Source organism: Gavialis gangeticus, unplaced genomic scaffold (assembly GCF_001723915.1).
Source record: "Gavialis gangeticus isolate Ggan-Ray unplaced genomic scaffold, GavGan_comp1, whole genome shotgun sequence".
In the NCBI taxonomy this organism is placed as follows: Eukaryota; Metazoa; Chordata; order Crocodylia; family Gavialidae; genus Gavialis; species Gavialis gangeticus.
Window position 1 is genome coordinate 3,973,388 of NW_017729023.1, and position 15,623 is coordinate 3,989,010.

Here is a 15,623-nt window from a genome sequence, read left to right on the forward strand (position 1 = left end):
TACTGTGAAATCATAGAGAACTCATGTCAAATTCCATTCCGTCACTAGGTGAAGTAGAGGAAATGATGAGTGCAGTCTGAAATAATCTCTTTATCAGAAGACTCTTGTCTCTTAAGGCAGTCCCTGCCATTCAGGACTGTGAAAAAACAAGCAGGTGGAAGAGTGGAAGAGTTTTGCATTGTTGCCTGTTTTGTGTGTATAGATGAAAGACGTAAATCTCTGGTGTGATCACTCTGCTTCTTACCCTTGCTTTAGTTATAATAGTACTCATATAGGTGCTTAGAGTGACCTCATCTTTTCACAGTAGCAAGAATTTCAGGTAGCAATTATTTGTTCCTAAGCACCTGTAATCCCTAATGAATGTTTCTTTTTTAATATTAATGGATTATTTCAGTTGTCTGTAACTGACTAGCTCACACAAGATATAACAAAATTGTACATTATATTTATATTTTATATCAAAGTTCCTGATATATCATTTAAACCAGGCAAACAGAACAAGGTGTTGTAAAAGTCCTAGCCTTTTGTCCTTGCACTCATGAGAACTGATATTTATCAACCCACTCCAGCAGCCTCACATTTTTTTTAAGACAAACAAATAAATATTAAACCTGATGTAACCAGCCAGTTAAACTGAGTTTCTCATACCTGGGACTATGGCCCTCTAGTCACTCTTTTATGTTGTTAGCTCCCTAGTTGTGCAAAGTAAAACGAAACAACATGTAACAAGAATAGATTGTATATATTATAGCTTTCCCACTACTGGAAATAAGAGCTTCCTTTGGAATGAACCCTGTGCTTTATGATCAGAATGTTACCTCATTTAAAACATCATAAAACGCTAGAAAAGCAGATGAAAAACAGTTTTATGTTTTTTAAAAGGTGACTTTTGTCATAACATAAACAAAATGAACACAGCAAAACCAAATAGCAAGATACATAATTGACCAAGAAAAATTCCAAAACGATCACTCCCACACATCCTTGTACCTACCGTGTACAGCCTAGTGTACAATATAAGGCATTACAGATGCAGTGTGCTGAATTAATCTCTTCATACATGTAGCAGAGCAGCACAGGGTTCTGTGGTGTATAGAACTTGCCCATCAAAGTTAATTGATCCTGAAATATTTCATGACTGTCCAGGATTCTACAAATACACCACAGAGTTAAAATGTAACCAGTGCACATTATATTAATGAATGAAGTGAAGGAATGCCCCGTTTTCTCCTCCTTGATTATGGAGGACATCTCAGAAGACGCACTAGAAGGGACGAAAGCTACTATCCCAAGTTCTTTAAACTCCTGCATGGCTGAGCAGCCATGAATGTCACCTTTCCTTCTCCTGGCAGCCTTCTCCATCAGTTCAGCCCTTTTTACCCCTCACTGAAGGGGTAGATCATTCTCAGACTTCCTGCCATCATGGTTGGCAAGCGAGAGTTCAGTGTTTGTGAATTAACCCTAAAAAATCATTAAAGTGGCTTAAAAATCAGGAGATGCAATGCTGCTTTGCCTTCTATCTGACTTCATGCTAAAAAATATTTAACAAAAGTAATTATTCACAGGGAGGCGATAGCCTGCCATTTTAACCTTTTATGGTAAGTGGCCCATCCTCCATTTTTGTGTGATGATTTCGGTTCAAAGTTCACCATTATATATATGTAAAATTGCAGGCGTCCTTAGCAAGCTGGTCAGAGGCGGATGCAACTTTAGTTTCTCCCAGCCTTGAGGCTGAGGTGGTGTTGATTTTACTCTATCAGAGACCTCATCACCACAGTCCCCTGTGTCATACTTAACCCCCAGGATGTTCCTAGCTTTCTCCTTATAAGCTCTCCTTTGTTCCTCCACATTTTGCTGTCCCACCCTCAGTTTCCATTCTGAAACTTGTTCTCTTACGCAGTCCTCACAGTTAATGTTCAGTTTTCAAGCCACAGGAGCCGATACAAAGCTATTTTCCCCCAAGACAGTTTGGTTGGGGTCCCACTGGAGAGAATGGGAGACTGCAGTCATCTTTACTGCTACAGATCAGATTGTGGGAAGCTGTAAAAAGACAATATGTAATATAAGGAGGCTTAAACAGCTTGGAACTATGTACTGTTCTTCTGTACTGTACAGTCTCCATGCTGTTGCCTCTGCCTCAGTTCTTTTATGGGCAGCAATCTGAGCAACTAGCTCCTTCCTTGACACACAGGCATGAGAAAGGGAAGTAATTGGCATATAAAGAAAATGAGGTGGTGGAGGATGGCTGCCTTTGTGAAGGACGGTGCCCTTGGTATAGTATGCAAGGGAGTTTCTACTCTGAGGCAGACCTAGTGGACAAAAGCATTTGCCCTGAAAAAGTTGAGCCAGACCAGAAGACAGCTGAACTTTTCCTAGATAAATCCTGGTGACCAGATAAGCTTGTGCACAGTCCAGCTAGCCATGTATATCGATTTCATAGACATTAACGGCTGGAAGGGATCTCATGAGATCATCGAGTCCAGTCCCAGTTCCCCACCCCCACCCCCATAGTCAGGAATTCAGCTGGGGTCAAGGGATCCCAGCAAGAAATACATACACATGTTTTTTGAAAAAGTCCAAAGTAGATGCTTGTGCCACGTCTGGGGGGCGTTTGTTCAAGACCCTGGATACTCACACTGTAAAGAACATTTTTCTTATGTCTAGTCTAAATCAGCCTTTTCTGGAGTTTATGGCCGTTAGACCTTGTTAACCCTTGGGGAGCTCTGGTGAACAGCTGTTCTCCCAGGTCCTGATGCCCCCCTCTTATATAACTGTAGGCTGCCACCAAGTCCCCCCTGAGCCTCCTCTTCTCCAGACTGAAGAGTCCTGAGTCCCAAGTCCCTCAGCCTCTCCTCATACAGCCTGCCCTCCAGGCCTTGGATCATATGATGGGCTCTCCTCTGAACTCTCTCAAGCTTCTCCACATCCCTCCTGAAGTGGGGGGCCCAATACTGGATGCAGTCCTCCATCTGTGGACTCACCAGGGCCAAGTAAAGTGGAAGGATGACTTATGTGATTTTCTTTGAGATGCACTGGTGGATGCACACCAGAGTTTAGTTTGCTGTGCCAGCCACAGCATCACATTGGTGACTCATATTTATCTTGTGGTCAATCAAGACTCCCAAGTCCCTTTTGGTCATGGTGCTAGCAAGTGTAGCACTGCAGAGCCTGTAAGTGTATTGAAGGTTCTTCCTACCAAGATGCAGCACTTTACACTTCTCTAGGCCATCAGGTTTTGGTCAGGCCACCTTAAGAGCATGTCCAAATCAGCCTGTATCCCCAGCCTGTTCTGCCGTGTAACCGCCCTCCCCCAATGTGTGTGTGTGTGTGTGTGTGTGTGTGTGTGTGCACGCGTGTGCGTGTGTGTGTGTGTTTTGCTATGGAAACCGGCTGACTGTTAGTAATCCCACAGACACTCCCAGCTGGAGGCATCTGGGAGAACAAGGACCCACCTAAGCCATTTGGATGTGGGGTTTGAGCTGGTGTAGATCCCACCCTCTATTAATGGTTGTTCGTAAAGTGGTACAGTGGATGCCAGGCATGTTTCATTTGATTGACTTGCACATGCATTTAATATGAACAATAGTAGCAGGAATAAAAAGTAACACTTTTTTTAAAAGTAGTGGATCATTAGCCCAACTTTTGTTAAAATAAAAAATTCAGAACATTGACATTTTCTGTTCCCACCTGACCACTTTAGTAGCTGACCAGATGATGATATGAGGAAATGTGGAACCATTTAAAGAGATTTTCCTGTTGGTCTTACTTTCAGATTTTGAAGGAAAATGATTTTGACAAAACTCATAAAATTCCCACTAGTGTACTGTGGAGATGCACTAAGGGTCTGCAGGTCAAATGACTGCAACAGAAAACCCATCACAGTGGGTAATGGAGTGGCTAGGCCACCGATGAAAAATCTTCCTCTGTTGGGAACAATGCTCTTATGCCTGTATTTGGTACTTCTTGAGATCAGACCCTTAGCTATGTGAACCATTTGACATGATGTAAAAATTAATCTGTCATAGCAGTAGGATCAACAAAGTAGCACTAGGGCACACTAGATTAATAATTTAGATTTAATATTTTTTCCACAGTAGTAAAAGTTGAAGTGGCAGTTTCTCTATTATTAACCAGTCATTTTGTCATATATATGTATCTCCATTGCATTGGACATGAGTACATCCATAAAAATACAATTTTTTAGAAATATGCAATCTAGTATTGGGAATAAGTTGTTCTTTCCTCATGGCTAAATCTCCCCTCCTCCCTCCCTTCACCCCCTAACCTTCTTTACTGTTACTAGGCAATATTGGGCAGCCAACTAGCAGTTTAACTGGGTCATATAAGTTCCACTGGTATAAACACCTCTGTAGCTAAAACTGCTACTTTTTAAACTGGGGTAAATCAGTGTGAGACACTTTAAAATATATTCAGTAGTTCTTGTCAGATAGCCTTGAAGAATAGAGAAAAATACAATGAAAGTTGGATATTAAATTTTCAGTCACTCACCAAACTTTTCTCTGTTGTGCAGTAATTAGCATATTCCACTTCCCAGATACATTCTGCTGATTTTGACATGCTGCAACATTCACTAAATCAGACTATTTCCAGTTAGCTTTTGATCAGGACCTATATTATTAACTCTGAATTTGACATAGGAAAACATGCATATGCACACTATTTCACCCCCAAAATTGTTTACTGTAATCAGTTGCATCTATTTTTATAATAAAAACATAACTTTGGGGGAAATGACTATGGTTTGCTTTCTTGTATTTGCTGACCATTAAACTATTTTCCTGTCATCCCCAAATATTAACTGTGCAGACATCTAGTTTCCTGAAGGCAATTCAAAAATTGACATTTTATACTGTATCTGATCCTTTTGTCTATCAAACTGCTGTAAATAGCTTGGATAAAAGTACTCTATAAACTAGCTGAAATGTGTCTTTGCATGCAGAACTTCTCATGTTCACAATGTATATACTTATGTACTGTGAGCTTTTACGATCTTTGCATCTATACAAGTATAGAAGATCTTTCTTTAAAGAATGATACCTTGTCAAAAGATTGAGATTAGATGGCATGAGAAAGAGCTGAAAGAGGATTAGTATACACCCCTTCACCCCGCAGCTCTTTGGCCAACTAGGCTCTTTCCAAATTTTCATTAAAATCCTTCCTTCTCATTTCTGCGTCATTCTGAATTGCTTTGTTCAGAAAATGATTTATTGCATTCATTACTCCAGATATTAGGCCAAGTTTACCCAGACCTATCTATTCCCTGCACACTGAGGTATCCAGCTCCATATTAGATTCTATCCTTCAATGGAAAGTAGTTCCATTAAAGTCAGTGAATTTGGTGGGATTTAGATCAGGGCAACAGAGCCATATCTTAAGGCTCTTACTCAAGGTCAGATTCTGCTGTGTAAATGTAAAATAATTCCACTGGCTTCACTGGAATGGTTCCAGACTTATACAGTGCTCATATGTCACTTGGGCAAACTCCAGCTGACTTCAGTGTGAGTTTACCTGAATAAGGAATGAGTAAAAGCTGAGCAAGGACTTTAGAATTTAGCCCTTAGAGATTTTAGGGCATTGTGTTCTTAAATTTATTTGCCTCTTCTGATCCATGTGCTATCTAGCTACTCAGCACAATATTGGCAAATAGTGCTTCACTGAAAACGCCTAATCTTGATTCTTTTCAGTGTACTTTCTTCATCTTACCTTTGCTTTCTAATATCTTGGAATGAATTGAGAACAGCCACAGCATATTTCTCAGCAAATTCAGTGCTAGAGTCCTACTGGTCTTATTTTTGTCCCTAACCAAAGGGCAAAAATTGCAACAGACAAGGCTACAAAGTATGCTGTTACACCACTGTAATTAGTATCCTTGGTAGTTTTGTTTGTTTGTTTGTTTTGACTTTTCAACTTTGTATGCCACAGGAGATTGAGCTGCACCAATTAGAATTTCTATTTATTTTATCCAGTCATACAGAAACATGCTTAAAGTTAATTTGCTGAGACCTTACCACTTCATGATCTCAGGCAGCTTCCCATCTGTTGTGCCTATCAATATTAATCTACCTTGTGCCGAGAATTCAAGTCCCATGCTAATATTGAGCTGGTCTTCTAGAATAATAGTGCAGAATTATAAATAACTCCAAACCTTTTAGGCCGTTTGTAGATGAAACAAGGGGCATATGTGCACAACACTTTAAAGCAGGTTAAATGCTTTTGCACCACTTTAATGGTGCTGGTGTTTGCACATGTCGGCAGCATATTGTGCAGTAACTCCGGCTGCTGTAGCAAATTTGGCGGTGTAATGCACCTTAAATGACTCAGGGTGCAGCAAACTAAAATTCTGAGGAGGAGTTTTAGTTTGCTGCCCTACAGCCACAGAGCGAAACACCAGGCTCCATACAGCGCAGGGGCTCAGGGGCTCTGCAAGAAGCCCATGCAGGCAGCCTGGCAGCAGCCTGGGAAGGCAGGCTGTGCCCAAGAAAAAAAAATGGTGAGCCAGATCTTTTTTTCCCCCTGGAGCCTGCCTGCCTGCCTGAGCTGTGCGGGGGCCTGGTGCTTCCTTCTGCAGCTGCATTGCCCCCTGGGACCACCCAAGATGGGTGCCTGCAGGTGGGTGCCACCTGGGGGGGGGGTGCTGTTGCTGCAGAGAGAAGTACCAGCCCCCCCTGCAGCCCACGGACTGCTCCATCCACCGGCAGCTCACCCTCCCCTCCCCGCTGTCAGAGAGGCAGGTAAGTGCACGGATGTGTGTGCAATACAGGGGTTTACTTCACCCCAAATTGAAGTGGTGTTTTTAAAAACCCACCGCTTCAATATAGGGCCCCCGTTTCAGCTACACATGCCTTTAGATTAGTAACACTGTTATAACTTGTAGTATTTGTGACTACTATTATACATGGTACATACAGTTCCTATACATATAAAGATAATGGCCTCCTATTTTAGAGCTAGCATAAAATATATAATTTACAGCCAATAAAAAATGATAACGTAATATTTGCAAAATGACAATAAGAAGTCCCCAATTTTAGAAAAAACTGACTCTAGACTTACAAATAAATGTTCTGAATTTAACCCATTCTAAGGAAACTAAAGGAGCTAACACATTACATCTAATACGTCTGAAAATTCTTCCTTTTGTTTAGTTCCATCTAGTCTGAGTAAATGAAGAAAGTGACCATGAAATCACAACATCCACCATCTGCTTTTGCCATCCATGAGAAGTACATTACCAGGTAACATTTTAATAAGAGTGTGCAATGTGCTACTTAACTTTTTCTAGATGTAATCAATAAAATTAGATGCTTTGAAATAAAAATAAGTGCCTAATTTGTATGCTGCCCCTATCAGAATTCTCAGTGCAGTCAATCATAGTTTCATGCCTGTTGGCCTTGAAGAACTATGTATTTACCTTTCTGTATAGAGGGATTTTGGTACATAAACAGGGCAATATTTTCAAAGGTAGACAGATACATTTAATTTGAGCCTGAGAACTGGATGATGAGCACCGTTGAAATCCAGGCTGGACTATCCATGATGCCTGACTTCAAGGGGGGGTTTCAGTTTTGTTTTTGAAAAGGTGGATCCTACACCTTTTCCTAAATGCTTTTCCTAAATGTCAGCAGCCTGAAGATGGGATGTCAAGGCCCACTCCTAAAAAGCATGCCGAGGCCCACTCCCCCCTTAGTGAGGTGAATGAAATGAGCTGGTGGTATACCCTCTGTCCATCGTGACGTTGGGGACCCCTTCCGGGAATGAGGACCCCTCTCAGGGACCCTCTTGGGGAGGAGGAGGAGGAGGGATGAAGAGAAAAGATGAAGTGGAGAGACTTCTTTGTTACTCTCAAGTCTCTGCTTTTGTATTCTCCTTCCCTCTTGATGACTCCTGATGACTCTCGATCCCTGGCTATCACTGATTGGTTTCTCTGTGTAGCTGTCATACATCCACGTAACTCATCACATGCACACATACTAATTTGGTCTTTCTGGGCCTTCTCCTAATTGGTTCTGTTCCCCCAAAAACAAGACTCAGCCCCCCCTGCTCTGGGGTCTTGTTAGTTGGTGCCACCTTATCTCATGTTATGGAACAGTATGGTACATGCCCCCAGTTTCCACAACAGTTTTTCTCCCAGTTATGTGTGCGTGTGTGTGTGTGTGTATGTGTATGTGTGTGTGTGTGTGTATGGCAGGGCACTGGCATGATATATATATAACCCAATTCCCAAAAAGCAAACCTTTAAATACCATTTTCTAAGCCAACAGCCACCAGCACCTTGCACAGTGAGCATGGCCCCAGGGCATGCCTATGGTGCCTCCTCGGGCTGAGCCATCATCCCTGCCTCAGGGCTGGGCAATACTTTGCACAGCCCTAGAGCCACGGGCGGGAAGGGGAAGGATGCAGCATGCCTGGAAGACACCTCCCACTGGGACCAGACCCCCCACTCCCTGCAGGGTAAGTGGGAGGGCCCGGCCCAGCCTCCTCTAGTAGCGTAGAACAGCCTGCCAGGTCTGGGCTGCAGACCCACCACATGGCTGGGAGTCTTGGTGCTGCAGTGGGAAGGCCCCACCTCACCCCTCTACAGGGCATGGCACCTCCCCTTCCCATAGTGGCAGGATTGGCAGCACCAGCCCCAGCCTCTGCCCATGGGGGTGAGAGGAAGCCACAGCTCCACAGCGGGGCATCACTTTATAGTGGCTCAGCCATGCCCACTGCCCCCTCCCTGCAGCTCACGCCCTGTCAGCAACCTGAGATCTGTTCAGTGCTGGGAGTACGATGAAGAGGTAAGGGACTAGGGCTGTTACTGCCAGAGGTCACTAAACTGTGTATGGCCTATTGGTTAACCATTTAACCAGTATAACTGGAAGAGATTAAATGGATAATATTTTAAATTATATTTACACCCCTACCTTCAGGGAGAGATGGCAGGGAAGGCAGGGGCAGGAGAGGGGGTATGGATGACACTGACAGAGCTGGGGAGTGAGGGGCTTGGGAGTGAAGGGCAATGGCATGGGAAGGGGCAGGGCACTGGCACTGTAAGGCTACTCAGCAACACAAAGCAGTGGGGTGGGGGGAGCAGCTGCAGTTGGCCCCACATCCTGGTGCAGGGGGGAGCTGCTGTTGGGAGGGAGAGGGTAGGCAGTAGGAAGGGGTTTGGGTTTGGGAGTGATGGGCACTGCCAGGGGTGGGAGAGCTGTGGCTTGGGAGTGAGGGGCACCAGTATATCAGGGTGGCTCAGTGCCACAGAGCAGCAGGGGGAACAGCCACAGCTGGCCCCGCATCCTGGTGAGTTAAGTCAACTTCCAGTTTGTGGAAATACTAAGAAAAGTATTCTGGGAGTTACTTTAGACAGCAGAGGTCAGATTGTTTGCCCTAGTCAGTAGGGTATGTCATAAAAAGCAGCGAGGAGGAGTTGGACCCATGCACCTTTTGTTTTAACGGTTTTCAAAGAATCAAGCAGAATGGAATAGGAGAACACACAGGTGCCTAAATCCACTTTGGCATCTGATGGATGGAGTGGATTAGGCTGTTAGGGAATTAACTTCATGGTTTCCATAAATTTTAATGACAGACTTCAGGTCAAACTCCATAGTCAGCTTCATATATTCCAACTAGCCTGGGTCTGTGTATACATATTTATTTCTATATATTATTAACATGGAAAGAAAATTAAATTCACTTAAGTCCTTTCTTAGCAAAATGATTTTCCAAGGGCATCTGAAGATTAAGTGGAGACCATCTCAAAGTAGTTCCCACAGGCCATGACATGAAGAGCGTTTTCTACATGTGTGGCTCACACTGGCCCTCAGGATTAGGCCAGAGCTATCATACTTCATTTGCCTTCCACAAAATATTGTAACACCAACAAAAAGGAACCAGTTGTGAGCCCTTCCATCTGGAAAACACCTGTTGACTCACAGGTGCCAGTGGGTTGGATTATATTAGGAAGTAAAAAGACATAATTACAAGCTTCCGAAGCATGAAAAGATCTTTATTCATGAATATCAGGAATATCAAGAACTCGGACACTATGTATTGATGTTCACACATTATGCTCTGACATTATGGAAGTGTGGCTTTTACATGCTAAAATATGCACTAAACTTTGACTGTGGTATTTTGGAAGGACTGTACTTTCTCACTGTGAGATCTATCTACCCCTACCTGTGTAGCAGTATGACGGGGATATGTTTGCTTATGTGCTTATTCTACATCCTCGATGCTTTTGAGACTTTATTTTTGGTTTTTGTCCTGGGGTGACCCTAACATCACCCTCATTATTCATTCCTGGTGTACTGGAGACACAGGAGCAACAACAAGCAGATACACTTCAGCAGAAGCATAAGTCTTCAGCAGCCTGCTACTATGATTAAAGGCAAGGAAGAATTAAAACTAAAGTCAACTTCCAGTTTGTGGGAATACTAAGAAAAGTATTCTGGGAGTTACTTTAGACAACAGAGGTCAGATTGTTTTCCCTAGTCAGTAGGGTTCTGATCTAGAGCACATTGAAATGAATGGAAAGAATCCCAGAATTCAATGGATCAGGCTCTAATACCTTAATTTTATATGATAAAGGGCATACTACCAAAAAAGGGATTAGCTTTAGCAGTTGTTTGGCCCTCCATCCTGCTTAGAAGGGTATAATATGATGTTCTTCTCTTCAATATCTTTCAAGCTGTGTTGCACAATGCTTTATATATGCAGAGATGGACAGAGCTAGATAGCAGAGGAAAACAGAAACTGGAATACATACGAGGAGAAAATATATACATTGAAATGCGATTGGAAAACAGCTGAAAGATTAGTGGTGTGTATAGTTACAGAGAAGATGACACTTGTTCTAGCAGCAGTATGACTATATGAGGGAACCGGCAGGAGAAGAGCAAGTTCTTACGGCTTTTGCAACCTTACTATCCATTGTTTGTCCATGCAGTTAAAGGAAAAGCCTGTAAATTGTATACTTAGCCCCTGGTGTACACAACTGTTTGTTCCTATCACTGTTATTCTTATCTTCCCTTCTCCCCTCTCTGCTTAGTGGCACCTACTTGTTGTAGTTTGGGTTAAACTATAAACTCTCCAAGGCAGGGATTGTCCTTTGATTTCATGTCTATACAGCACCCAGAACAATGGGTTCACATTTTGGTCAGGGCTACTGGCCTCATCTACATGAGATGCTTACTACTCAGTAGCTTGTTATTACTTCACAGTAGCATCACCAGGCATGAACTGCGATGCGATGGAACTGCTTAGTAATAATGAGCTACCGCGCGGTAAGCATCAGTAGGCAACCATGCCGGGACGCTACTGCTCAATAATGCCAGTTACTGCACAGTAGTTTAGTAATTGGTTATGCAATTACTAAATGACTGCGCAGTTGTTACTGTTCAGTCAGCATCTCAGGTAGACTCGGCCACTGTGTGGTAAATAATCATGAGACTAATCATCACATTCCTAAAAATATTTCCTCCCAGTTTACATGCTTCCACAAATGAGCCTGCAGTGCCTCCCCCACTGATCCTGGTCCTGGGCTAGAGTACCACTTTTCAGAGTGAACAAATCCAGTGATGATGTGCTAGTAACTTATCCGTGCATATGTATTCTTGGATTTACGTATGTCATGTATATGATTTATGCCTCCCTCTAATTATTGGTGAGGAAAAAGGGGAAGGCATCTTGAGACACTGTTCAAAATCCAGCCTTTTATCTTTTACATCAGATTTCTCTGTTTATTGAGCACCACATTGTGTTCAAGATCCCATAACTCCCATTAATAGCAATTACTGTTGTACCTACAAGCAGATGATCATACATTGGCCGTAAGTCTCTCTTAGATCAAGGGTAAACTGTGTGCTTGTTGTAATATTTGACCCCGATCTGTTATTCTGTATCAACCTACATGTGATCTAAATGCCACTTTTCCCAAATACTGCTATGAAGACATTATGATAAATTTCTATTTCATCTTTATGTCAAAATCAATAAATTAATTGATCATTAATCAATTAATCATCTCTCTATGACTAATGGTGCATAGAGTGTTTTCAATATGCTTGTACGTAGATTGTTTATGAGGCAAGTTTATGAATATGATATGTTTACTTTGCCCACTAGTTTTTTTTATTAATATTTATTGTGCTTGAAAGATTAGGTTCCTTGGCAGTGACTCACATGGGTTCACACTCTTTTTGTTTTGAATGGGCTGGATGAGACTTCCTGGACTGACATCACAGATGCCACATCATATACCATATTTTGTTGCATACAGCACTTTCTGGAATAAAATCAAACTTTTTTTTTTAAAAGCAAAGTGGGAAAAAAAGACCATTCCTTATAGTAACTGAGTAACTACAGCTAGGGAACCAAGCTTGCCCATTCCTCTGCTCCCTGTGAGTTGCCTGAAAATTTCACTTTCGTTTTTGCATAGTAAACAGCAGAAACTCCTCTTACTGTATTTCTCATACATAAAGTGCGCTTTAGTTGCCAACACCTTTTCAGGGAATTTTGTTTGCATGAAATTATGGCAATCTCCTTTTAAATCTATTAAGGTCCATCTTAAAAATAGTTACGGTTTTTGTTTTCCCTCTTCCTGCCCAACCATATGACTGGCCTCCTGATGGCTTCTTGGATTTACATATGTCATTGATATCATTTATGCCTCCCTCCAATTATTGGTGAGGAAAAAAGGGACGGCATCTTGAGACAGTGTTCCAAATCCAGCCTTTCATCTTTCCCATCAGATTTCTCTGTTCATTGAGTACCACATTGTGTATAGGAGCCACATTGTGTATATTGAGCCATCTGTAAACTAATGGTTTATAACAGACTTAAACTCCTTGGACAATTCAAAACTTTCTTTACTTTCCAATCTAAATTCATTCATGGCCATTGTGATCTCATGCCAAACTTATCCTTTAGTTTAAAAAGCTTTTCTCCCGCTGTATTTACCTTGCTCTCCCACTCCAACACACACACACGTACACTGTGAGCATGTCTACACATGGTGATTTAATGTGGATTAGCCCAATTTAAGCCAAATTAGGGTCACGTGTCTACACACGTGTGCCGTTAATGTGGCTTAAAAATGGCAATTTTAGGTTATGTGAACCTAAATTTGATATCTGCCCAAACCAAGCATCAAATTTAACCAAGATTAGTTAATGCAGATTAACATATATGTAGAGGCACCCTCAGGGCTCCTGACTGGGTGCCTCTCCTCCCTCAGGGCTGGGCTTCTCTCTATATAGTTTGACACCTGTAAGTGGGTTTTTTATTGTTGGTGGGTGGGGAGGGTGGTAGAGGGGCACTGTTTATTGAAGGGGGTAGTAAGAGTGGGGAGGAATGGGGGTGGGGGCTGTGAGGGTAATAAGTTTTTTTTGTTTCAACCATGTTCATGTCCTGAGAGCTGTGCAGGGGGTGGGCAGGTTGTAGGGGGTGTGTGGGCAGCAGGGCACGTGGGCTGGAGTGGGGAATGCAGGAGGAGAGAGTCAGTCAGGGCCTCCCACAGCTAGTGACCTGGTCCCTACTGGCAGGTGCATGGCTTTCCTGGGGTCTGGGTGGTGGGGTGCCTGGTGGGGCCAGCAGGACCAGCACCATGGCCAGCAGGAGTCCTGGTCACTGGTCATCACTGGCAGGGGCCAGGCTGAAGCAGCAAGGTGCTGGGTATTGCTGGCATGGGCAGGGGCAGCCCCAGTGCAGGGAGGAAGGATAGGCAAGGAGGGAGCTGCTGTGTGCTGCTCTTGTGCTGGGCATGGGGCTCCTCATCAGGGAAGGGGCTGGCCAGGGATCAGAGGCAAGGGGCAGAGGGTGTTTCCAAGACCACTGCCAACTGATGGTAGCCATGTGTCCAGGGCAGGGGTAGGCAAAATGCAGCCTGGGGGCTGGATGTGGCCCACCAGGCCATTCTATATGGCCTGTGGGGCCTCTAAAAAATTTAGAAAATTAATATTTATCTGCCCTGGGCTGCTTGTCATGTGGCCCTCAATAGCTTGCCAAAACTCAGTAAGCGGCCCACTGCCCAGAATAATTGCCCACCACTGGTCCTGAGGATGGAGCTCCCCCTGGTGGCCACAGGGCCACATGGCAGGGCTGTAGTGACCTGGGACTAAAGTTAGTCCCAAGGTCACCCCATGTAGATACTTGCCAAAATCTACTTAATCTGCATTAGTTTAATGCACATTAAATTTAAGCCGGTTTAAGTTCATACTCTAGATGAGTTTTAATCTGTGGCTTATACAGTTCTTTCTTTCACAGTTTGTGCTAAAGTCTTGGAAGTTATTGAGGTCAGATGAACAGGCCAGTAGTTTCTATATCACTTTTTTTTGCACTTCTTAAATATAAAAACCACATTTGCTGTTCTCAAATCACATGGTACCACTCCCCATTTTGCAATGGAAAGATTATTAGTTCTCTCAGCTTGAATGCATTAGGGTTTTGGGGTCATGGTTATGATAATTTTTATTTCTATACCCTGATATCCATTATCTAGTTTGTCTTTGCCTCATTCTTCAGCATAATCATCATAAATTAAATACGGAGGGAAAGTATTCATTTAATTTTGAAGCCATGTCTATATTATACTTAAACTAGATAAGTGCTGTACTTCTTTCCTTGTTCTCTTTACATTTACATGTATTTACATAGGGAAATAACCTTTTGCTGTTTTTATTATGCTTTTCCAGGGTCTAATTCAGTTTGGATTGTGGGAAATTTCACTGTACACCAATACTTTCTGACTTCTAAAGAACTAATTTTCTTTTCTGACCTTTCCTTTTTACCATACCTTGTAGGCTTGCTACTACTTCTCAGTAGGCTATTTGATGTGCCTGTTCACCCAATTAGCTCTTAAGCTCTTTCCTGTAACATTTTCTTCCATCTTGGGATACAAATTTTTGTAGCTTTGGCATCTTTAATTAGAAGACATTCAAGACCGCTATTTATTTTAGTCCCTGAGCTCTTCAACCCAACTGACTTTACTAACCGGTTCCTTTGATGTATCAAAAGTTGCCCTTTGCAGGGCTTCTTTTATTTATTTTTCCGTTATTTCAGCTGAATCAATTCATAGTCACTGGATGCAAATTTATTTTCTACAATTAGCTCACCTATAACAACTTAATTAGTTAGCAAAACCAAACCTAAAATAGTTCTAGTTTCAATGTTAATCATATGAGGAATCATAAAACAAATATCTGCTGAAGCCAGTACATTTCCCCTGATTCATGTACTGCTGTATTTGTTCAAAATCAACCTTGCTTGCTAGGAATATTCAATGAATCTTTTCAGTCTGCCTTCAAAGTATACATTATAAACCTGAAAACATGTTAGTTCTCTATGGGCATGTCTATACAAGATGTTTACTGTGGCGTAGACTAATTAGCTCCACAGTAAATGTTTTGTGTCTACACATTCAGTCCTATTCAGGTGGGTGGCAAATTGACCTAGGGGTCACGCCCAGAGAGTGGTGTGGACGAGTTGATATCAACCTGGAAAGATGTGGGCAGTGGAATCCCGCAAGGGTCAGTTCTTGGATTGGTACTATTCAATGTCTTCATCAGTGAATTGGATGAGGGCATAGATTTCATAGACATTAGGACTGGAAGGGACCTTGG

The 15,623-nt window shown here is 42.6% G+C and overlaps 1 protein-coding gene across 2 annotated transcripts in view; it reads left to right on the forward strand.

Moving 5' to 3' along the window:
• The window catches only part of RASSF6 (Ras association domain family member 6), a 41,150-nt gene that overhangs the window by 5,400 nt on the left and 20,127 nt on the right, over positions 1 to 15,623 (forward strand). For both annotated transcript variants that reach the window (XM_019516752.1, XM_019516753.1), the window contains exon 2: positions 7,167 to 7,256. In XM_019516752.1, coding sequence (XP_019372297.1) covers positions 7,186 to 7,256 — 71 coding nt within the window. In that variant the 5' untranslated portion in view covers positions 7,167 to 7,185. The remainder of the gene's footprint in view (positions 1 to 7,166; positions 7,257 to 15,623) is intronic.